Source organism: Marmota flaviventris, chromosome 10 (assembly GCF_047511675.1).
Source record: "Marmota flaviventris isolate mMarFla1 chromosome 10, mMarFla1.hap1, whole genome shotgun sequence".
Taxonomy (NCBI): domain Eukaryota; kingdom Metazoa; phylum Chordata; class Mammalia; order Rodentia; family Sciuridae; genus Marmota; species Marmota flaviventris.
Window position 1 is genome coordinate 19232351 of NC_092507.1, and position 22523 is coordinate 19254873.

General features: G+C 45.3%; 2 protein-coding genes across 3 annotated transcripts in view; both read left to right on the forward strand.

Moving 5' to 3' along the window:
* Positions 1–19417, forward strand: part of Cep85 (centrosomal protein 85) — a 35551-nt gene extending 16134 nt beyond the window's left edge. For both annotated transcript variants that reach the window (XM_027937682.2, XM_027937683.2), the window contains exons 4-14: positions 1030–1724; positions 2597–2730; positions 3156–3273; positions 4660–4845; positions 8537–8689; positions 8865–9016; positions 10327–10420; positions 11301–11351; positions 15785–15892; positions 17017–17242; positions 17724–19417. In XM_027937682.2, coding sequence (XP_027793483.1) covers positions 1030–1724; positions 2597–2730; positions 3156–3273; positions 4660–4845; positions 8537–8689; positions 8865–9016; positions 10327–10420; positions 11301–11351; positions 15785–15892; positions 17017–17242; positions 17724–17884 — 2078 coding nt within the window. In that variant the 3' untranslated portion in view covers positions 17885–19417. The remainder of the gene's footprint in view (positions 1–1029; positions 1725–2596; positions 2731–3155; positions 3274–4659; positions 4846–8536; positions 8690–8864; positions 9017–10326; positions 10421–11300; positions 11352–15784; positions 15893–17016; positions 17243–17723) is intronic.
* A 1124-nt stretch (positions 19418–20541) lies between these two features.
* On the forward strand, positions 20542–22002 carry Sh3bgrl3 (SH3 domain binding glutamate rich protein like 3). Its single transcript, XM_027937685.2, has 3 exons — positions 20542–20695; positions 21262–21429; positions 21557–22002. The coding sequence occupies exons 1-3, from the start codon at positions 20648–20650 to the stop codon at positions 21620–21622; spliced, it is 282 nt and encodes a 93-aa protein (XP_027793486.1). The 5' UTR covers positions 20542–20647; the 3' UTR covers positions 21623–22002.
* The last annotated feature ends 521 nt before the right edge of the window (positions 22003–22523 follow it).

Sequence of the window (22523 nt, forward strand, 5' to 3'; positions counted from 1 at the left end):
GTGTTTTGGTAGAGAGAAAAAAGATAAATTGATAATACCTCGTCCTATGGTAGATGTGCTTGGTTTGGAAAAGAACTGGGAGTTGAAAAGCGAAGAAATTAGTATTGCTTTTCTCCTTATTCTGTTTTCTGATTACTGAAAGTAATAATAGCTATGTCACTTTACATTTCCATCTTAACTTGCTTACATCCCACTGCCCTATCATATCAGTACTATGACCTTGTAATTCTCAAAGTAGTACTTGAAAATTGGAACTAGCTAGAAATATGAACCTTCTGCAGCAAGTTTAATTAGTGTTGTCTCTCAAGATCAAACAGGAGTCTGTGGAAGCATCTAGTTGAAAGAAAAATCACAGTTGGGAACAAACAAAGGGGCAAATGAAAAGCAAAATATAAAATAGAGATTTTCAGCGTGTACCTACTTGACAGTGCTCACTGTGTTGGAGTGAAACCTGAGAGTTACTAAGAATATCTTCCCATAACCAGGCAGCCAGGTCTGGGGTGTGGGAGAGAGAGAACAAAATCCTGACTCGGAGGTTGTGCTCCCTGCCCTGAATAACTTCGCAGGACTGTCCAGTTTGCTTATTTTTGGATAGTTTAGATTTATTGTTCATTTTGACTGGGGAGCTTTTGGAGGTCAGAAGATTCTGGCACCCTTTGGAAAGAATATTTTTATTAAATTGGGTTATAATTTAGACTTGCCGAACTTCCAGAAGAGTAGGACCTAATGCATTGCCCTTAAAGTAAGTGATTTTTTTGGAGTTCAGTTTTCAGCTTTGCTTATTCGAGTACAAAGGACAGAGTATAAGTTAAAAGTAAAGCCTTTTATTGGTTTATCTTGTGAACAGCATCTGAGATCTTAGGTCACACAGCTTCTGTTAGGTTGCTTTTATCTTTCTGCCTGATAGGTCTAATGATGTTACCCTCTCCGCCATGTCTGAGGATAGGCAGAAAATGTTAGGCCTAGCAGCTAAACTCAAGAAACCTTGCTGCTTCAGTTTGAACTTACAGATGACTGTTCTCTCCACAGATTTTTGCAGCTCAAGTGGAAGCCCTTCTTTCCAGCCTATCAAAAGCCATATAACCATTCCAACAGCCCATGTGATGCCTTCTACTTTGGGGACCTCTCCTGCCAAACCCAATTCGACACCTGCTGGACCCTCTTCCTCCAAGCTTCCTTTGTCAGGGTTGGCTGAAAGTGTGGGGATGACAAGAAATGGAGACTTTGGTACAGTAAAACGTTCTCCAGGCCTATCTAGAGATCTCATGTATCTCTGTGGTGCTACTGGAGAAAATGGGATTGAGCAGTCCTGGTTTCCAGCAGTGGGTCATGAAAGAGAAGAAGAGATGAGGAAGTTTGATATTCCTAACATGGAATCTACCCTCAATCAGTCAGCTGTGATGGAGACACTTTATTCAGATCCCCACTACCGAGTCCACTTCCACAACCCAAGAACTGACACAAACAAGGAGTTATACAAAGTATTGCCTGAGGCCAAGAAGGCACCAGGCAGTGGGGCTGTCTTTGAGCGGAATGGACCACACCCTAGCAATAGTGGGGTGCTCCCTTTGGGGATCCAGCCTGCTCCTGGGCTCTCCAAGCCTCTGTCCTCTCAGGTATGGCAACCAAGCCCTGACCCTTGGCATCCCCGAGAGCAATCTTGTGAACTCAGTACTTGTCGGCAGCAGCTGGAATTGATCCGTTTACAAATGGAGCAAATGCAGGTAGAGACCCTTCCTTCCTTGGATTTTTGCAGGTTCCAATGTTATTCTTAGAACTGTACAGCCTTTGTCCTCTGAGTTTTAACTCTAAAGAAAACGTGTTAAGAAAGAAGGAAGATGTTTGTAGACAGGAAATGAAGGTTCATGAACTCTTAACCATTGAATTTGCTGGTGGTCTAAACATCAAATAGATTCTCCAAAGTAGAGGGTTATAAGGAAAACTCAAAAAGGTAGGACACTAACTTTGGTTGCATACTTTCTATACACCAGTCACTAGATTAGTTAACTTTCACATATAGAATTTTATTTAATTCTCATAGCAACTTGATGATATAAATGTAAAAACTTACCAGATTTAAATTATCTGTCCAGGGTCACAAAGCTGGCAAGTAGCAGAGCTAGGGTATATAAATTGTCTTTGAACCTCTATGTTCTTTCTACTATACCACTTTTGTATTTTAAGTCCTTGTGCTGCTAGAATCGGAAGAAAGGGAACAGGATGTATTTTCCTTCTCTGATTGGTAAGGACATCTTAGCTCCTGATTTGCCTCCATTGCCAAATAATAAAAGATAAATGACCTTAGAAACTAGAACCTTCCACTATTACATATAATTATAATATTATGCCAGTTTTTCTTTTTTAAAGGAATTTAAAAAGAAAAACTAGAGCCTTTCTGAGTAGGGAGTGTTTAGTTGGCAGAAATGTCCTTGGCAGGTTCTTTCTAGTCATGCATCAGAGCTAAAATTATTTCATAAACATTGACCTTATGAGGCTGAGCTAAAGTGGGCCTTGATTGCAGACCCAGTGGGTACTGTAAAGGGGTTTCAGGTCCATAGAGTCAAGATCAAGCCCCTCTGACCTTTTTGTCTTTCAGCTTCAGAATGGAGCCATCTGCCACCATCCTGCTGCTTTTGCTCCTTTACTACCCACCTTAGAGCCAGCACAGTGGATCAGTATCTTGAACAGTAATGAACACCTTCTGAAGGAAAAGGAACTCCTTATTGACAAGTAAGGTGGAAAGGGGTACAGCATGATCAGGTTGTGTCTGCCTGGGCCCCCCGCTAGGGCACCTAATAAGATCTTCCCAAGATTGGTACCTTCCCTTTGCTTAGGCCTGTGCCTTGCCTCATGGCAGTGCTAGATTGGTAAGCAGCCTGGTCTTGTGTCTGACTAATATGATAGGCCTGCTGTGTGTTCTGAGGGCGTTTTAGGGAGTACCTGCAGAGGTTAACTAATTAATTACAGCTGATCTTTCCTAATTTTTCTCAGCCATCTTTTTCATTTGTTTTTCCTCCTTTGGCAAAATATGATGTCCAGAATGAGGGTGTTTGTTTACATAGTAAGGATTGTCACCCATCTGTCCAAGGAAAATAGGAACTCATGTGAGTGGGTTATCATCAGGATCCTAGATCTGATTCTGCTGGCTTTTGCAGGCAGAGGAAACACATATCTCAGTTGGAGCAAAAAGTACGAGAGAGTGAACTACAAGTCCACAGTGCCCTTTTGGGCCGTCCTGCCCCCTTTGGGGATGTCTGCTTGCTAAGGCTACAGGTAAGCATTGGCAGCTGGGACAGTATTCTGTTTGTCATAACTCAAGTGTTTTCCCTTGAGCTATACAGAAGGTATAAAAGGGATCAAGGGACACAGGTGTCCCTGTCCTCAAAGAGTAATTATAAAGTACCCTTTAATGTGCGCTTGTGTGGAAAAGATTTTAAAGGAGAACCAAGTGAAAATCCAAATGCCTTGGTGTCATGTCAGGACACACTTGGGGGGCAAAAGGAAGGCAGAATCAAGTAGATGATAAGGTCCTAGAGTTGGGCAGTGTTCTTAGAAGTCAAGACCAAATGGAAGGAGAAGAGGCAATGAGGGATTTAGAGTTATTCTCAATTTTATTCCATGTTTAGGAGCATCTGAAGAAAACCATACTCTCACTGACGTCAATGTCTATAGGGATTGAGAGCTTGAAAAGAAGCCTGCTTTGTTGACCAAGCTTCTGCAACATATGCTTTTGAGTGATGGGTATTAGGTAGATTATAGTACTGGCTTTACCACCTAGTAGGCCTGCTAAGGCAATATTCCAGCGCACAGAAATAGAATGTTAGGGGCTGGGGTTGTAGCAGTGGTAGAGTACCTGCCTAGTATTTACTTACTTAGGCACTGGGTTCGATCTTCAGCACCACATAAAAATAAATAAATAAGCTGGGCGCAGTGGTATATGCCTGTAATCCCAGTGGCTCGGGAGACTGAGGCAGGAAGATCACAAGTTCAGAGCCAGCCTCAACAATTTAGTGAGGCTCTAAGTAAATATGTGACACCTGTCTTTAAATAAGATATAAAAAAAGGGCTGGGGAGATGGCTCAGTGCTTAAGTGCCCCTGGGTTCAATCCCTGGTATAGAAAGAGAGAAAGAAAGAAAGAAAGGGATTGTATCCATCTACAAGAATATTAATTAAAGACATAGAAAGTTAGAGTGGCAAGGGTATGTAGATAAAAATCTAGTGTAGTCCTGTAATTTGCTGATGAAAAAAGTGAAGTCCAAGGAGGAGGAAGTACTTGCCTAAGATCACATAGAGAATGAGTGGAGGGAAAAGCCAGGCCCTGAGCATAAATGTTAGGATGTCTTGTCCTTTGTTCCTTGGTGCATGTGAATATGCACCAGAATCTCATGGAAGGCTTACTACTACAACATAGATTATTATCCAGAGTTTCTGATTCAGTGAACCTGCAAGAAGGACTCCAAAATTTGCATCTCTAGCAAATTCCAGTAATAGATGATGCTGATGCTATTTGTCCTAGGACCACACTTTGAGAAGCAAAAATTGCTTGAAGAAATTCTTGGAGAAAGGTGATCCTTGACCATAAAGTATGCTGGGAATAAGTAAAGTTATACATGTGACTGTAAGGGTAGGAAACACTTGCATATTAATCTTTTTTGCAGGAATTGCAGAGAGAGAATACTTTCTTACGTGCACAGTTTGCACAGAAGACAGAAGCTTTGAGCAAAGAAAAAATTGAGCTTGAAAAGAAACTCTCTGCTTCAGAAGTTGAAGTCCAGCTCATCAGGGAGTCTCTCAAAGTGACACTGCAGAAGCATTCAGAGGAAGGAAAGAAACAGGAAGAAAGGGTAAGCTGAGACTATTCAGAAGGCTGAGGCAGGAGGATTTCAAGTTCAAGGCCAGCCTGCACAATTTAGTATGACATCATCTCAAAATGTAATAAAAATAAAAAGTAAGGCTGGGTATGGCTCAGTGGTAGAGTGCTTATCTAGCATGTGTAAGGCCCTGGCTTCCATCACCAATACTGTTAAAAAAAAAAAAAGAAAAGAAAAGGTAAGCCAAGGAGTTGATGACTCTCTGATTCACAGAGGAGTTGGCAGTCAGCCCTCTCTGCCAAAAGCTTAGGCTGTTTTTGGCCTCCATTCCTGGAACCAGGAAAAACCAGTTAGGTGAGACCTTTCATTGGCTTCTTACATAGGATCTGTCTACTAGAAATGGAACCCCTCCTTTTTGCTTCATCTCCTCCACAAAAGTACCACAATCAGGAAAAGTCGTATAATACTCATGTTGTGATGTGCTGCCAGCTGGCCTGGGTGGAAAACCAGGTGGCCGCCCAACTAGGTGGCACTGTTGCAAGACATTTAAATACCTGTGGTAAATTGGTTTCATTCAGACTGGTTTCTCCTTACCCTACCTAAAAAGTAGAGAAAGATTTCACCTGAGCCGCTGGTTTGGGAGTTTATTTCTGCCTGTGCTCTTAGAATTGCCTTAGGAGATCAGATTGGTTATCATTAGAGAAGGTGATTTAAAATCTTTTGGTTTTGTTGGTACTTTTATGGTTCTGTTGGTACTTTCAGTTCACACCTTGCTCTGTAGCACATGTTATTGGGGAGAATGACTGGTAGTGTTTAGTCCTGGACCACTTGAATCAATCAACTAGAGCAGTGCTTCTCAAACTTTTTTTTTTTTTTAATTGAGACAGTATCTTACTATATTGTCTAGACTAGTCTCAAATTTCTGGACTCAAGTTATCCTTCTGCCTCCTGAGTAGCTGGTACTATACCTCCTGAGTAGCTGGTACTGTAGGCACATGCCACCATACCTGACTTCTCAAACTTCATAGTGCTTAAGAATGACTTGAGAGCTGGGCAGGGTGGCACACACCTGTAATCCCAGCAGCTAGGGAGACTGAGGCAGGAGGATCACAAGTTCAAAGCCAGCCTCAGCAAAAAGGAGGTGCTAAGCAACTCAGTGAGACTCTACTCTAAATAAAAAATACAAAATAGTGTTGGGGATGTGACTCAGTGGTTAAATGCCCCTGAGTTCAATCCCTGATTACACCCCCCCACACACAAAAAAAGCAGAGTTTTTAGTCTCAATAGCCCTTCCAGATGACTGTTTAGTTTTATATTGTGTGGTGTTTAGGGAAGAGTATATTAACTTTCTCACCAGACTAGTTGTATGTCAACAGGGAAATTGTATATACTACTGAAGTTCAATTCTGAAATAGACTATCTGAAGTTAACATCACACTCCACAGGCTTAAGGGTACTGTCTCCAACAAGATGTACTTATTTCAGATGCCAGCTGCAATTCTGGGATCCCAAGGCTATCAATAATTATGACCAACTAGCTACAAATGCAAATGTTCCTGTGATTCCTTCAGGTTCAGTAACTCTCTAGAATGACTCCCAGAAGGCCAGACATGGTGGCACATGCCTGTAATCCCAGCGGTTTATGAGGCTGAGGCAGAAGGATTGCAAGTTCAAAGCCACCTTCAGCAATTTAGCGAGGCCCTAAGCAACTTAGCAAGACCCTGTCACAAAATTAAAAGGGCTGGGGATGTTGCTCAGTGGTTAAGTGCCCCAGATTCAGCTCCTGGTACAAAAACAACAACAACAAAAAGACTTTAGAACTCTAAGAAGTACTATATAGGTTGGGTATTTTTTGTTTGTTGGCTTGATTTTTTAAAAATTTATATTTTTATATGGTGCTGAAGATGGAACCCAGTGCCTCACATGTGCTAGGCAAACACTCTACCACTGAGCTACAGCCCCAGCCCTTATTTTTGTTTTTGAGATGGGGTCTCAATACATTGCCTGGGTTGATCTTGAATTCCTAGGCTCAAGTGATCCTCCTGCCTCAGCCTCCCAAGTAGTTGGGACTAACGGGTCTCATACCACAGTGCCTAGCCTGATTATTATAAAAATTACAATTCAATAATGACCAGATGAAGAATGACATTAGGTGAATTATGGGAGGGTCTTGAAATCAGTGCTATCCTAGAGAACAGGATGCCTAACTCTGCCAGCAGCACATCCTTACGTTCAACCAGGAAGCCCCACCAAGCTTAATGTCTAAAGTTTTTAACTGGAGTTTTTTTATGTAGGTCCCAACCCCTCTACTACCTCTCCCTTCAGGAGGTTAAACTCAAATGCAATCTTTTTGGCGACCAACCCCATTCTGAGTCATCTTATTAGTATAAATTCATTCATGGTGGGCTCTGGCCCTCTAACAAAGACAACTCTCATTCTATTCCAAAATATTCCAGAGGCTTAGAGGTTACCTCTAAGAACCTACCAAAATCTTTATCATACATCAGAAGTGCTACTGCCAGTATTTAAAAGCTGCCTCATCCCTGTCCTTAATTTCCAAATTTTAGGTTTGTTAACTCTAAAGTTTATACCCCAATCCAAAATAGCAAAGTTTGATTAGCTTCCTTTTTTGGAACTAGTGATTAAACCCAGGGGCTCTTAACCACTGAGCCACATCCCCAACCCCTTTTTTATATTTTATTTAGAAACAGGGTCTCGCTGGGTTGCTTAGTGCCTCACTTTTTGCTGAGGCTAGCTTTGAATTCACGATCCTCCTGCCTCAGCCTCCCAAAACACTGGAATTACAGGTGTTCACCACCACACCTGGCAGCTTTCTCTCTTTGTTGCAGTAGAACAATATGCATAGACCCTAACAGCAAAGACAGAGGTATCTTTGAAGAAGTTAATGGTCAGGGTCCTATAAAAGTGAATGGAGAGCCTGGGGTTGTTGCTCGAACGTGTAAGGTACTGGGTTCGATCCTCAGTACCACATAAAAATAAATAAATAAAATGAAGATATTGTGCCAACTACAACTAAAAAAAAAAATTTTAAATAAAGTGAATGGAGGCAGGGCTGGGATTGTGGCTCATTGGTAGAGTGCTTGCCTAGCACCGGCGGGACCCGGGTTTGATCCTCAGCACCACATAAAAATAAAGGCATTGTGTTGAGTCCATCTACACCTAAGAAATATTTTAAAAAAAAGAATGCTCATTTCTTAAAAAAATAAATAAATAAGAATAAAATGAATGGAGAGGCTAGGGCTGTAGCTCAGTGGTATAGCGCCTGCCTCACACGTGTGAGGTATTAGGTTCAATCTTCAGCACCACATAAAAATAAATAAATAAAGATAATGTGTCCATCTACAACTAAAAAAATATTTTTAAAAAATAGTGAATAGAGGGGCTGGAGGGCTGGAGTTGTGGCTCAGTGGTAGAGCACTTGCCTAGCATGTGTGAGGCCCTGGGTTGGATCCTCAGCACCACATAAAAATAAAATAAAGATACTGTGTCCAACTACAACTAAAAAGCAAAATATTAAAAATAATAATAATAATAATTAGAGGGGCTGGGGTTGTGGCTCAGTGGTAGAACACTTGCCTAGCATGTGTAAGGCACTGGGTTCGATTCTCAGCACCGCATATAAATAAATAAAGTCCATTGACAACTAAGAAAATATTTTTAAAAAGAGTGAATAGAGATCGACTTGACATTTTTTTCCCTGTAGGTCAAAGGTCGTGATAAACATATCAATAATTTGAAAAAGAAATGTCAGAAGGAATCAGAGCAGAACAGAGAAAAGCAGCAGCGTATTGAGACCTTGGAGCGCTACCTTGCTGACCTGCCTACACTGGAAGACCATCAGAAGCAGAGCCAGCAGGTATCAGCAATGTCTGGGCACACCCAGGGCAAATAGGGGTGGCCAGGCAGGTAACTTTCTCCTTATCTACTGTCTGTACTTACCCTTGTAGCTTCCTAAGAGGAAAATCCCAAAGAAGTCATATCCAAGTTTATATATGTCTTTTTTGGCTTATTGACCCAAGCATGTCTCTTAGCTTAAGGATTGTGAGTTGAAGAGCACAGAGCTGCAAGAGAGAGTAGCTGAGCTGGAGAGTTTGCTGGAGGAGACCCAGGCAGCCTGCAGAGAGAAGGAGGATCAACTGGAAAGCCTGAGACAGAAAGAAGCAGAATTCTCTACTAGACATAGGTAAATACCCCTGAGGAATCAAGGGATGGAGGAGAGAGCTAGGTTCTGGTGCTAGCTATCCCACTCACCTACCTATAAGTGCTTGTGCAAATCTCTTTATTCCTTTGAGCTTCATGTTGTTCAGATTGTGAATAATAAAGCTGCTAATGGGAAGGGAATGTGTCTTTGGGATGGAGTAGTGGATGCAAGGAGTGCATTGGGGGCTTATTGTAACCTTTGGGAAGAATGAACCCAATGCCTGGCATATAATCTTGAGTAGGTATAAACTGGATGAATAAAAACACTTTAGAAAGAAACTAGGCAACTAGATATCTGTATATTTTCAAAAGTAGATCCTGGGGGTTATCCACATATGGAAACTTTTAAGCCAAGGCTACCAGAAGCACCTTTTGTTTCTCTTCAGCCCTTAGGGAATTGCTCTCAGTTGCCAGGACAGGTTCGGAGAACAAAACAAGAAGCCATAATGTGCTCCCAGCATGTCTTGGAAGCCTATTCCATATTAATAGCAATTTCTGAAAATGTGATGGCTGTGTCTCAACAGCCTCTTGGATTAAATCCAATTTTAATGGATGGATTGAATTTCCCATCCCATATTCAACCACAGTGATCCTGTTGTTTATCTCAGCAGACAAGCCATGCTTGAGGTGATTGTGAGGGATCTATTGAGAAGGCTATTGGTCAGAGTCAGAAGCAAGGTTAGAGGACAAAGTTGGCTCTTCCCCAGAATATAAGGGCTAAGAAAAAAGTTCTTTTGTCCTGGGAGTGGTAACACATACTTATATTCCCAGCTACTCAGGAGGCTTGAAGTAGGAGGGTTACAGGTTTGAGGCCAGCCTGGGTAACTTAAGCTCCTGTCATAAAATAAAATACAGTACAATATAATATAAAACAAAACTCAACCCAGCTTAGTTCAATAGCAGAGTGCTTACCCAGCACATAACAAGGCCCTGGGTGAAATCCCCAGTACTGCCAAAAAGAAAAAGAAGTTATTTTATATTTTCCAAATTTTTTAGAGTAAATATGTGTGATACATGTTTGTTTTTCAGATATCAAAACAAAGAATATAAGAGCCTTTAGCAAGTAAAGAATTGATGGCACAATACATAGATTCTGGCCTCTAGGGAAGAGAACCAACATTGAGTAGCTTCAATGTGGGACACTCCACATTACAGCAGACCTAAGTTTCCATTCCTAGCTGTGGCATGGAGGCACTGGAGTAAATATCTTGCCCATACACCCAATAAATAGCAGAACCAGAAGTCAATCCAGATTCTAACTTCAGAATTGTTGAAGAGGCCATTGTATTTCAGCCTGCAAGATAAACAGTCTGTGGAGGAAGCCAGTGGAGAAGGTTCCAAGGTGGAAATGGAGTCCAGGAAGAAAGAATGTGATTCCCTCCAAAAGGTGACTAAGGGTGTTCAGGCTGTAATGAGGGATAGGCTGGGTGGAAGAGAAGATTGTATACTTGGAAGGAACCTTGAATTCCTGGTTTTGGGGCCACCTAGAATCTGCTACTATGAGCTTTTCTCTCTTCTTAGTAATTATCCTGCATAATAAGTTTGCATTTTAGACATTCATCCTTACGACAGGCGAACTTTACTCATCAGACATACAGGCAGAAGTTAGGGGGGCCATGCCTCTCATCATCCAGACTAGATGAACCAGAATGGTGCGTTGAAGCTTGGGGCACTTTAGTCATGGCTCAGGTCCATGCAGAACTGCTTTGCATTGGACAGAGTTCTAACTAGTGGGGTGACTTGGCTTCTCAATTCAAAAGAGAAGAGGGAGTCAGGGGCCTGCTGGTGAGACTGGTTTCAGGTCAGCAAAAAAGAAGACCCAGAAATAGTCCAGAGAACACCCAAAGTCTTAAAAGGACAGGAAGCTTAGATTGCGAAGAGTCTCCTTGAATAGTCAGTGTAACCAAAACTCAAAGTAACAACTGTCACAGCCCTGTTTAGGACAGACTTCATTAAAGTGAATTTTTAGCTATGTTCTTTTCCAAAAAAACCACAGTGTATGAAGTTGATTCCAGTGTAGTCATTAGGGTGAGGGTCCCCTGCTTCCCTAGTACTGTATAATGTTGCTACCTAAACCTCTGTATAATCAGAGCATAGGAGTCACAGGAGTCTGAGTTGGGTTTCTGTGGGGAAAACTAACTAATCATCACCCTGGTCAAAATTAATGGATGATAGGTAGTGGGGCTGATAGCCAGACCACGGATCCTAGTGCAGTCCCTTGCCCTCTGATCTCACCATCAGCCTTCCTTGGTGACTTTGCCTTTCAGATTGTAGAGAAGCAACAGCAGAAGATCGATCAGTTGTGCTCACAAATACAGGTAAACAGGAGTCCTTGGGGCACTCTGTTCTCTGCCATGTGATTTGCTTAGTGTTGATGATACAAAAGAATGAAACCTAGTCACTGCTTTTGAGCATACAGTCTTGTTAGAAGAACAGACAGATGAGACAGGAGTTTCAGCCCAGTATTTGGGGAGCAAGTACAGAAGAGTCAGTGGGAGGCGGTGATGTAACAGAAAGATTTCTGGAGATCATGAGCTTTGAAGGATGAGTAGGAGTTAACCAGGTAGAGAAGAGAAGCTGGGTAGGATGGTACTAGAATTCCAAGAGGAACAGCATGAGTGGGAACATGGAGGCATGAAACAGGCATGGCTTGAACATGGACCAGTTAGCAGTTTGATATTGTTAAAGTAGTCATGGACTGCTTAATAACAGGCTGGGGGGATTCATTTTGACTTAATCATTATGCAAACATCATAGAGTATACTTACACAGACTACAGGTGTGTATAGTCCATTACACAGCACATGACTGTTCACTTTAAGATGGTAAGAGAAGATTTGAAAGTTCCAGGCTAGGGGAAGGCCTTGTCTATGTTAGCTTTTATTATTTAGGTAGGTGATAGAAATCCATTGCTCCATTTTAGGGGTATGATGTAGTTAGGCTGCAACTCAAAGTATGGAAGATTGGCAGCATAGAAGGAGGCACAGCCAGGGAACTACTGCAGAAATTCTAGAAAGGTGATGGGTAAATGTGGCATAAGGCAGCATAACAAGGAGGAGATATGAGGGGACAGACTTAATTGACTTTTAGAAGGATTCAGTGACTGACAGAGTGTGGGGGGTTGAAGAATTAGGGAAGAACCAAAGACAGCTCCTGGTTTCTATTTTGGACCAGAGCGGGAGTGTCCCTAATTAGGTTTTCTAAGAGATCCTGAGCAAAGCAAGTTCACTCAGGTCCTCTTTGGATGCCTAAAGAGAGGTTTTTTGTTTCGATTTTTTGTTACTGGGGAGTAAATCCAGGGGCGTTTAACTACTGAGCTACATCCCAGCTCTTTTTTGTATTTTATTTAGAGTCAAGGTCTCACTGAGTTGCTTAGGGCCTCACTGAATTGCTGAGGTTGTCTTTAAACTCATGATCCTCCTGCCTCAGCCTCCTGAACCCCTGGGATGACAGGGGTGTACCACCACGCTGAGCATTAAAAGAGGTTTTTATACCAAACACATGAAATGCACTGTCTCTGAGGATGACAGGGGTGTACCACCACGCTGAGCATTAAAAGAGGTTTTTATACCAAACACATGAAATGCACTGTCTCTGAGGAACAACTGATGGCTGCTGTCCTCCCTTTGTCTTTGCCTTTGTTTTTGTTTGGGTTGGGTTATGTCTAATTAGCTTACCACTTTCAAGTCCTTAAGGAGGTAGTGAAGCCTAGTAAACATATATACCCATTTTATTTTATTTTTTATTTATTTATTTATTTATTTTAATCTTATTTCTTTTTTTGGTGGGGTTCTTTTTTTTTTTTTGTCTTTTTTGGAACTGGGGGTCGAACCCAGGGCTTTGCAAATGCAAAGCAGACGCTTTGCCACTGAGCTACATCCCAGCCCTATATACCCATTTTAAAGGCCAGATTTTTAGTAGGGTATTTAGTTTTTTGTCGTGTGTGTGTGTGTTAGTACTGGTGATGTAACCCAGGGACTCACACATGCAAGTTCTCTACCATTGAGCTATACCCCCCTATTAGGGTTTTTTAAAAAAAAATAATAATATTTTTTTAGTTGTCAGTGGATCTTTATGCGGTGCTGAGACTCAAACCCTGTGCCTCACATGTGCTAGGCAAGCGCTCTACCACTGAGCCATGACTCCTAGCCCCCTACTAGGGTTTTTTTGTTTTGTTGTTTTTAATTTCTTGTAGTTATAGGTGGACAGCCTGCCTTTATTTTATTTATTTTTTTAATGTGGTGTGAGAATTGAATCCAGTGCCTCATGCGTGCTAGGCAAGCACTCTGCCACTGAGCTACAGCCCCAGCGCCCCCTACTAGGGTTTTTAAGGATCTCCAAGTAGGTTTCCTAGAACCCTGAAATTTCAAAAAGTTGAAGAAGCCAAATATTTAATTTTTAATTTTTATTTTATTTTATCATGCTGGGAATTGAACCCAGGGCCTCACATGTTAAACATATGCTTTTCCTCTGAGCTACATCCCCAGCCCTAAGCCAGCATTTTAGATGATACATTTACCTAACATGAGAAAATGCAGGCAAATTAAAATGTCAGGTGAATTTATTAGAATAAGGTGGGTTTATCATGGTTATCTTGGATATTTCATGGTCATGAGCCTTGGTAGTTATGTTTTTATTACTATAAAATGGTGAAATTGCTGGACATAGTGGTATACACATATAATCCTAGTGACTCAGGAGTCTGAGACAGGAGGATCACAAGTTCAGAGCCAGACTGGGCAATTTAGCAAGGCTTTGTCACAAAATAAAAAGGACTGAGGATGTAGCTTTTTTCACTTCAAATATCTGTTCAAGGGGCTGGGATTGTGGCTCAGTGGTGGACACTTGCCTAGCATGCGTGAGGCACTGGGTTCGATCCTCAGCGCCACATAAAAATAAATAAGGTAAAGGTATTATGTCAGTCTACAATTTTAAAAAATATCTGCTCAAATCAGGTGCAAAATGAAGCAGGGAGAACTGAAATGAACAGGATGAGACAAGAAGATAAAAAGTATCTCCTCCCTATGACCTTAATCACCCCCCAACACATGCACACACAGAATACTCACCAGATTAGATACCTGTGAGTGTGCTCTCTTGCCCCTTTCTGTCTGTCAAAAGCATTTCATACTGATTCGGGATATCCAACTGTTAGCTTATAGGGATTCTTTGGCGGGTGTGGTAGCACCAGCCTATAATCCTAGCAACTCAGGAGGCTAAGGTAGTAGGATCCCAAGTTGGAGGCCAGCCTGAACAATTTAGTGAGACCCTGTCTCAAAATAAAATCCTTTTTGCTGGGGAATGATATTGACCGACTTATATTGTTATATTGTGTGCATATATGAATATATAGCAATAATTCCCATCATTATGAACAGATATAATGTACAATAAAAAAAGAAAAAAAAGTTTTCAAATGGTGGGTGCAACCAGGTGGTAAAGTGCCCTGGGTTCAATCCCTACTACTGCCCCTGCTCTCTGACCACCCCCCCAAAAGAAAAAAGAAAAAGAGAGGGACGGTTTGGTATTCTTTTCAGTATCCCCAGTGTTTGTCACAGTAAATGCTTAATGAACATTGAATTCAACTGAATGGCATATTCTCTGCATTCAAAAAAGTTACCGTCAGCCAGGCATAGTGGCTCACACTTGTAATCCCAGCAACTTGTGATGGGAGGACCACAAAATCGAGGCAATTTAGCAAAGTTCTTAGCAACTTAGTGTGAGACCCTGTCTCAAAAAATTAAAAGGACTTGGGGGTGTGACTCAGTAGTGTAGTTCCTCTGGGTTCAGTTATCAGTACAAAAAAAAAAAAGTTACATTCAAATAAGGGAAGATTTGTGTATACAGCCACCAGAATATTAAATGGATATACACATGAGCCATGCACATAACAGGGTGGGATTAAGTTTAGTTGGATCTAATTTGCACAGTGAAGAAGGCTCAGATATGCCTTGGAGGCTCTGTAGAGTGACAGGCAAAGTAGAAGAGCAATCTGAACAAAGGAGAAGAGGAGTGAGCAGAGGCCTTGGAGCTGGAGCCTTTAGATGAAGACTAGTGATTCAGTGTGGCTGGAGTGAAGGCTGTGTAGAGTTGGTAAAAAAGAGTTAGGGATAGGAAGATAAATAGAGGAGTCAAATGTCCTGGTACACCCTCCTGAGAAGCTGGCCTCAGATTCATATGTGATCAGTGGCAGTTAAGGGTTTAAATGGGAAGTCATAGATGAGATCTACTCTAAAATATCAATTGGGTGTGGTGGCACATGCCTGTAATCCCAGGGATACTGGAGGCTGAGGCAGGGGGATTACAAATTCCAGACCAGCCTGGGCAATTTAAATTCTTCTCAAAAAAGGGGGTGGGTTGGGTGTGGTGGCATATGCCTATAATCCCAGCATCTTGGAGGTTGAGGCAAGAGGGTCGCAAGTTCAAGGCCAGCCTCAGCAATTTATTGAGGCTCTAAGTATCTTAGTGACATCCTGTCTCCAAATAAAAAATAAAAAGGATTAGGGATGTGGCTCAGTGGTGAGCGCTCTTGGGTTCAGTCCCTGGTACCAAAAAGAAGAGGGGTGTCCAAAGGTGTAGTCAGTGGTAGAGTGCCCCACTATCCCCACTACCAGGAAAAATGATAGTAATAACAATCTCAGCAGCAGTGTGTGAGTAGGGTAGGACTTCCTGTAATAGTCCAGGCCAGAGATGATATGATCTGAACCGATTTGTTACTCCTGGGTGTTTTCTGACTTGCTGTGGAATTCAGAGCCTAGAGCAAGAACTAGCTCAAGAAGATGGAACAAGCCAGGCTCTGAGAGAGGAGGCCCAGCGGAGGGAGACAGCCCTGCAGCAGCTGCGCATAGCTGTGAAAGAGGTGAGTAGCACTGGCCATGCCCCTTGGTACAGCCTCCACAAACCTGACTTCTCTGTGTACATTACCTAACCCTGCCCCTATAAGAACCCCAGCGTTGGAGAGGTGCCTGCTGAGATGTTTGAGCAAAGGAATGGGAAGATACATTGCTTCATTCTTTACATTAAAGACCCTAAACCTTTATTATTATTCCTGGCCATATTACCCAGAAATGCCTTTCAGTTGTGGAAGTCATTCTCTCTCCCTTTTGTCTTCCCACAGCCACAAGTCTGTGGGTTTGGGGAGGGAGTGTTTTAAGAAAACTGATGGTTTGGTTTCCTAATGCAGTCAACAGAGCTGTCAGTAGAGGGCCACCAAGTGTCAAGTACCTAGGAAGGAGTCTCCCAGAGCTAGGATTGTCACGTGATTTAGTGGGGGTGTAGGGGAGGGGCTAGAAAAAAACTTCAGAATCTTTAAAACAATAAAGGTAGGAAGGGAGGAGAAAGGGTGATTAGGCTGTCAGAAACAGGGAGGGAAAGAGCCAAGGGTATGCATGAATATCTGGTCTGTGTAGTGAAGCCTGTCTCCACTGAGCTGAGGGTTTGAAAAGGCAGGACACCTTCAGTTCTTTGTCCTTCAGTCTCTACCTTCCCCAGCTGCACACCCAGTGGCTACTGTCATATTGTCTTATTTGCCCCTCTTATTCCTCTGATAGCCTGTGATCAGGCTGGCTGGTAGCCATTTTTGTCAGGGTGACAGGGAGAGATTGAAACCAGTGTCTCCTCAGATTTCACTGTTCACGTTAGGCCATCTCTAATAGCTTGGCTAACAGAGTTGGCTGAGGGACTGGCTTCAGATAGAGTTCCTAGGGCAGGATCTTCTTCTCTAGTTCCTGGACAGAAACCTGGAGGCTGATGACTCAGAGGCTGCTGAGGAACAACTTCCTCTCCAGTGCTGGATCCCTGTGGGTCCAGCCTGCCCGTAGGAGGTGGGGGCAGGGGTGCTAAGCTAGTTAGTAGTGGGAAGGGGTCATCGCCTATGACTCGTACCCTTACCTCCACATACATAAATCTATACCTCCACATAAATGCAGACACTCTGCCTTTTCCTGAACCTGGGTTAATGTGTTTACCCATCTATCTGCTCAGCTCTCGGTGCAAAACCAGGATCTGATTGAGAAGAATCTGACGCTGCAGGAACAGCTGCGCCAGGCCCAGCCAGGGTCCCCATCTTCACCAGACACAGCCCAGCTGGCAGTTGAGCTATACCAGGAGTTGGCCAGTTGCCTTCAAGATTTGCAGGCCGTCTGCAGCATTGTGACCCAGAGGGCCCAAGGCCACGACCCTAATCTCTCCCTGCTCCTGGGCATTCACTGTGAGTCCTCAGGCCAGTCGGGGACCCACAAGAAGAGGGAACTTCATTCTCTTATCCCCATCCGACTCTCCTTATCCTTATGGTAATATACAAACAGGATGCATAGGCCTAGTTACTGATCTTCCTGAGATTTATGTGTTTCATAGAGTAAGTGTTCAATAAGTCTCTTTTGTGAACAGGTTCCTTATGGGGTGCTTGCAAGCAGGACAAAGTTGGCCTTAAGCAGCAAGTTATCAGCCCACTGTCCCCAGCTGCTTTTTTAAAAGTGCCATGTCTGAAGGCTTGGATGTAGCTCAGTAGGCAAGTAGACTGTACTTGCCTAGTATGTCTGAAGCCCTAGGTTCAGTCTTCAGTACTGGTGGGCGGAAATGCTAAGTCATAAGATCGTGGGCCTCAGATACTGCCTGTCATTACTGCCCCTTCCACATGAAAGTATCTCCCAACTGACTTATTAACACTCTTGAAATGTTCTCCTCCTCAGCCACACAGCACCCAGGGACTCAGCTAGATTTGCAGAAGCCAGATGTGATCAGGAAGAAACTAGAAGAGGTTCAGCAGCTGCGCCATGACATCGAGGATTTAAGGACCACCATGTCAGACAGATATGCCCAGGACATGGGAGAAAACTGTGCCACACAGTGAGGCGTGCTGGGGGTGAGATAGGCTGTATTCTCTGGAAGGTGGGGGAGATCTGAGCTGTTGAGAGCCTGGCCAGGAGGTCCCTGCCCCGACAATCCTGTCTGTTGCTGCTGCTCCCAGAGAAGAGTCAGAAGGGAAGAGAAGAGAGCCTGCATCTGGGGGCCACAAGCTAGTGAGGGAAGTATTCCTGCCTTTCCCACTCTGGCTTTGCCTTGTTGAATTGCGTTTGTCCTGTTGTCCTAATTCACCCTTTTGAGGGTGAGTTACTAATTAACTTTCTCGCAGGTTCTACTGATAAGTCCTCACAAATTGTTCCCAGCCCTAGGCTGACATCAAAGGCAGGCAAACAGCTCACCTCCTTTCTCCATCCTCTGGGATGAATCCACATTCATTCCCACTCCATACTTTGGTCCTGCTGGTACCCAGAACTCCTTAGAGGAGCCTGAAAAGGCCAAGCACAACAGTGACCATTTGGAGAATTCTCAGGCCCCATGGACCCCTTCCTGGGAACTGAGCTGGCTTTCTGAGTTTCTCAGGCCCAGTCCCACTGCTTCTTCCTCAGGGCTCTTATTCTCACAGAAGCCTCAGGGTGATCTGTTCATTAGCAGAGTTCCCACTAGGATCAGGACTCCAGGGATTATAGCCAGGGTTCCTTAATCTACCTGCTGTGCCATCTTTACAGGAGACTACTCCACAGCTGCCCTATGTCCATGCGGTCAGCATAGCTCCTCCAGTGTTCTCAGGCCTTCCAGCCATCCCTTTTCTTGGACTTTGAATACATTCTTCTCTGTGGTTCTATGATCAGGCTGAAACCCCCCACCCCAGACCACAGGGCAACTTTCAAGCTGCCTTCCTGCAGGGCTGATCTGATTTGCGCCTCTCTCTTCTTGGGGTGTATGGAGGGGGGGGGGGTCTTTTCCCTTTCCTGCTCTGACTTCCTTGAAGAGTTCAGGGTATCCAGTATGGGTCAGCTATAAGATGTGACTTTCAGTGTTTCCTGGGTTGTTTGTTTCTGTGGGGCTTTAGGACCCTCTGCTTTCTGGTTTTTCTTGCCTCCTGGTTTAGGGAGCATCTCAAAGTTGTTAGTGTCTGGTTGTTGGGTTAGCCCCAGGTCTTTAGATCTGGAGCCAGGCCAAGCAGGGGCCATGTTTGGGTATGGGGAGCAAAGCAGTGCAGGAGTGGAGGGGCAGCCGTGGTAAAAAAAGCTTTGGGCTGTTGGCAGCATCCTGACCCTCACTCAGGCCTGAATGAGCTTCCTTCTTAAGTGTTTTTTCAAGTTTGTGTTTTATTTATGGAGTGACTTATCCCTTCCATTCAGAGCAGCCCCACCCAGCTGGCTGTCCCCTAAGCCTCTGGGCTCCTGCCTCCTTAAGCAGAGCTGCCGGGTTGGTCTCCACCCTGTGTTGGGAGCCCAGCCACCATGCTCACGGGTATTTCTCCTCAAAAAGTTTATAAACAGTTATTTATATGAATCTTTGTTATGTCAACTGGTTTGTATTGCCTATTTTGATTACAAAATAAAATATTTAACAGACACATCAGTTTTTCATAGCTTTCCATTGATACTGTTCCTCTGCCACACCCCTCATTTTGGGCTTCTTGGAGCCAAAGGCTGGGTGACTTAGCCAAGTTCCCCAGACAGCAGCAAAGAGGGACTTCTTCACGTCCTTATCTCTACCACTTCTGCTTCTTTGCTCTTCTGTGGGGACAAATAAGATCTCTTCCTTCACCACTTTGTTGGCAGAGCTACCCAAGTCATAGAGTAAGTTGCCATTGGAAAGAGCTTCAGCAAGTCTCTCTGGGGGGAAGTCTGGCCTCTGGGTTTCTGTGAGGAAGTGGCTGCCCCAGAGCAGAGCAGGCACTGTTGCCTCAGAGAGCTGGGCCTGTCTTCCTGGGCTGTTAACTGAGCCCTGGACCTGAGGGGCATTGTGTCCAACCAGACCCATAGCTAAGTCTCCAAAGTCGGGCTGCTGTTGGGAGTCTGCTCCCTCTGAACTCCCTGGACTCTTGCGGAGTAGCAGCAGCTGTGGGGTGCCATCTGCAGCATGGAGACATGGGTACGTTGAGACCACCCCAAGACCAGCTATGGATCTTGAACAAGGGCTGTCTTGAGCCCAGCCTCTAGAGTCCTGGCACCAACCTTGGTGTACACACTTCCCAGAGCCGGCAGCCTAGTATCTTGGTCTCAATCTGGCTCCTGGAGGGTGTGGTCCTCGCTTTCTGTGGCCACCCTTTCTTGTCTAAGCCTGCAAGAATGGAGAGGAGCTGTAGGGGAAATCCCTGGCAGGGCTGCCCCTGCTTTGGTGTGCCTTCTATCCAGGAACTTTTGAGTTTGAAAACTGCTCAAAGTCCCAAGCTGAGCACCTCCTGGAGACCAAGGGTGGCACTGGTGGGTAGGTGGATGTACCAGAACCTGGGTGAGCCGGGGAGGCCTTTGCTAAACCCTCGCCCCCTCTCTCCCAGGCCTTCACTGCCATCTGTCCCTCCCCAGCCTCACATCGTGAGCCCCAGATCAAGCTATGGCTGAGGGGGGTGGGGGGGCGCAGCTGCAGTGGTCACCCGGAGAAGGGCGGGGTCCTCCAGCGCGAAGGCTTGTGTCGCACAGGCCCCGCCCCACCCGCCTGCGCCACCCATTGGTCGCGAGAGCAGTGACTCGCGGGCGGAGCAGGAAGGAAACCGCTCCCGAAAGCAGCAGCGTAGTCTCCTGACCGTGCTGCTGCCGCTACCACCGGCTCTCGTCTGCCTGCATATCCGTCTGCCTGCAGCATGAGCGGCCTGCGCGTCTACAGCACGTCGGTCACCGGCTCCCGCGAAGTAAGTGCACGACCGGCCGCTGCTGGGGAAGAGCACGGGCCGCTTCCCGGTGCTGTGGACCCTGACGCCTGGGACCCGCCCCCACGACGGGGGATGGGGCGGGGCTTCCTGGATCCAGGGTCTTTGAGCACCGTCCTGTACCCCTTCACTGGGTATCTTGGGTCCTCAGTAGCACCAGCGTGGTTTACCTGTGCCCATCCCCCACCACTGGGACAAACACTGTCTGTACCCCTTACCTCCGCATCCTTATCTCGCTCTCTCGCTGTGTGCGTGGTGTGGGGGTACCCCAGCCAGACCTGCCCTGCATTCCCCTGGCTGAGTTCCTGACCCTCCCGGCCTGAACTTTATCCCACTTCCATTCTTTCTGACCCTCTTCCCATGGTGGTGGGCCCCCTCTCATCCCCTGCCTCCTCAAACCTGACTTGCCCTCATAACTCCTAGTGGCCAGAACACTCCCGTAGAGTGGGCAGGGGGCAGAGAGACAAAAGCCCCTGGTCACATCTGCCAGAGCACTCCCCATAGGCCTTCCAGCCTGCCCACTAATCCTGCCCACCCTTGACCCCCAGATCAAGTCCCAGCAGAGTGAGGTGACCCGCATTCTGGATGGGAAGCGCATCCAATACCAGCTAGTGGACATCTCCCAGGACAACGCCCTGCGGGATGAGATGCGAGCCTTGGCAGGCAACCCCAAGGCCACCCCACCCCAGATCGTCAACGGGGACCAGTATTGTGGGGTATGGGCCTGGGGATTGGGGGTGAGGGGAGTGTTGTTGGAGGACTCCAGCCAGGGTCAGACCTGCAAAACAGTACTGTACCTCCTGCAGCAGCACTGAGGTGACTACCCCTGCCCCTTCCCCTCAGGACTATGAGCTCTTCGTGGAGGCTGTGGAGCAGAACACGCTACAGGAGTTCCTGAAGCTGGCTTGAACTGAGCCAGTTCCTGGTCCCTGCTGGACTCAGCACCACATTCTCCCCACAGACCTCACCCGGCCTTGAAGGACCCCGTGACCAACTCCTGTCGACCCTAATCTTGAAGTCCCTTCCCCCAACCTAGGCCCCTTCTTCCTCTTTGTAGCCCCCTCTCCTCCATTCAAAGGCAACATTCCTTTACCCACTAGTCTCAAAAATTGTCTTAAGCAACAGCCTAAAAGGCTGTTCTTCCCAGCCAGGCCTTGGGGCTGCCACCCTGTCTGGCACTGGCTGATGGGTACTTCTTTTGGTTCCATTAGTCAGAGCTCTGCCAAAGGCCCCGCATTCCCTCTCCTGGGAGTACCTTAGAGACAATTAAATGCCCATTCCACTGGCAATGTCTGTCTGGTTGTGACCTGGACATCCCAGGTCCCCACCCTGGGTTAGGCTAGTAATTGTGTTAAAGCTGTGCTCATGTGTGGCACTTCAGCATGTGTGTAAATGCATGTCAGGCACACACGTGCCCGTATGGACCAGTGGTTTCTGGAGACAGTGGGGTCCACTCTCCAGGTCACAGTTGTGTGTTGGTGTCCATTTGCATGCCTGCCCTGGGGCTGCCCACCCTTGGATCGGATTGGTTAGTGTGGGTGTGTCACACTAACAGCCACAGTTCTGTCATTTTGAAGGCATGAGTATAGTTTGGCAGTGACTTTGTGCATAGTATTGAGGAAGTGTCCCCATGAGCTTATGGGTCTGTGTGTGTCCGCGCACAGGTGTCTGCTGACTGAACGCTAGCCAAGTGAGGCTCTGCTGCCCCAGCTGAGGCTGAGAATGGAAACCCAGCTGGGGTTGGCAACTCCCTCCTCAGGATCCTTCCCTTCACAGATCCACTTAGCCTCCCTTCTTAGGAGAAAGAAGA

What these genes read in the sequence shown, in the direction of transcription:
- Sh3bgrl3 (XM_027937685.2), top strand. Translation starts at nt 20,648, where the DNA reads ATGAGCGGCCTGCGCGTCTACAGCACGTCGGTCACCGGCTCCCGCGAA. An exon ending in CGGTCACCGGCTCCCGCGAA is followed by an intron (nt 20,696 to 21,261) that starts GTAAGTGCACGA and finishes CTTGACCCCCAG; the next exon opens with ATCAAGTCCCAGCAGAGTGA. An exon ending in ACGGGGACCAGTATTGTGGG is followed by an intron (nt 21,430 to 21,556) that starts GTATGGGCCTGG and finishes CCTTCCCCTCAG; the next exon opens with GACTATGAGCTCTTCGTGGA.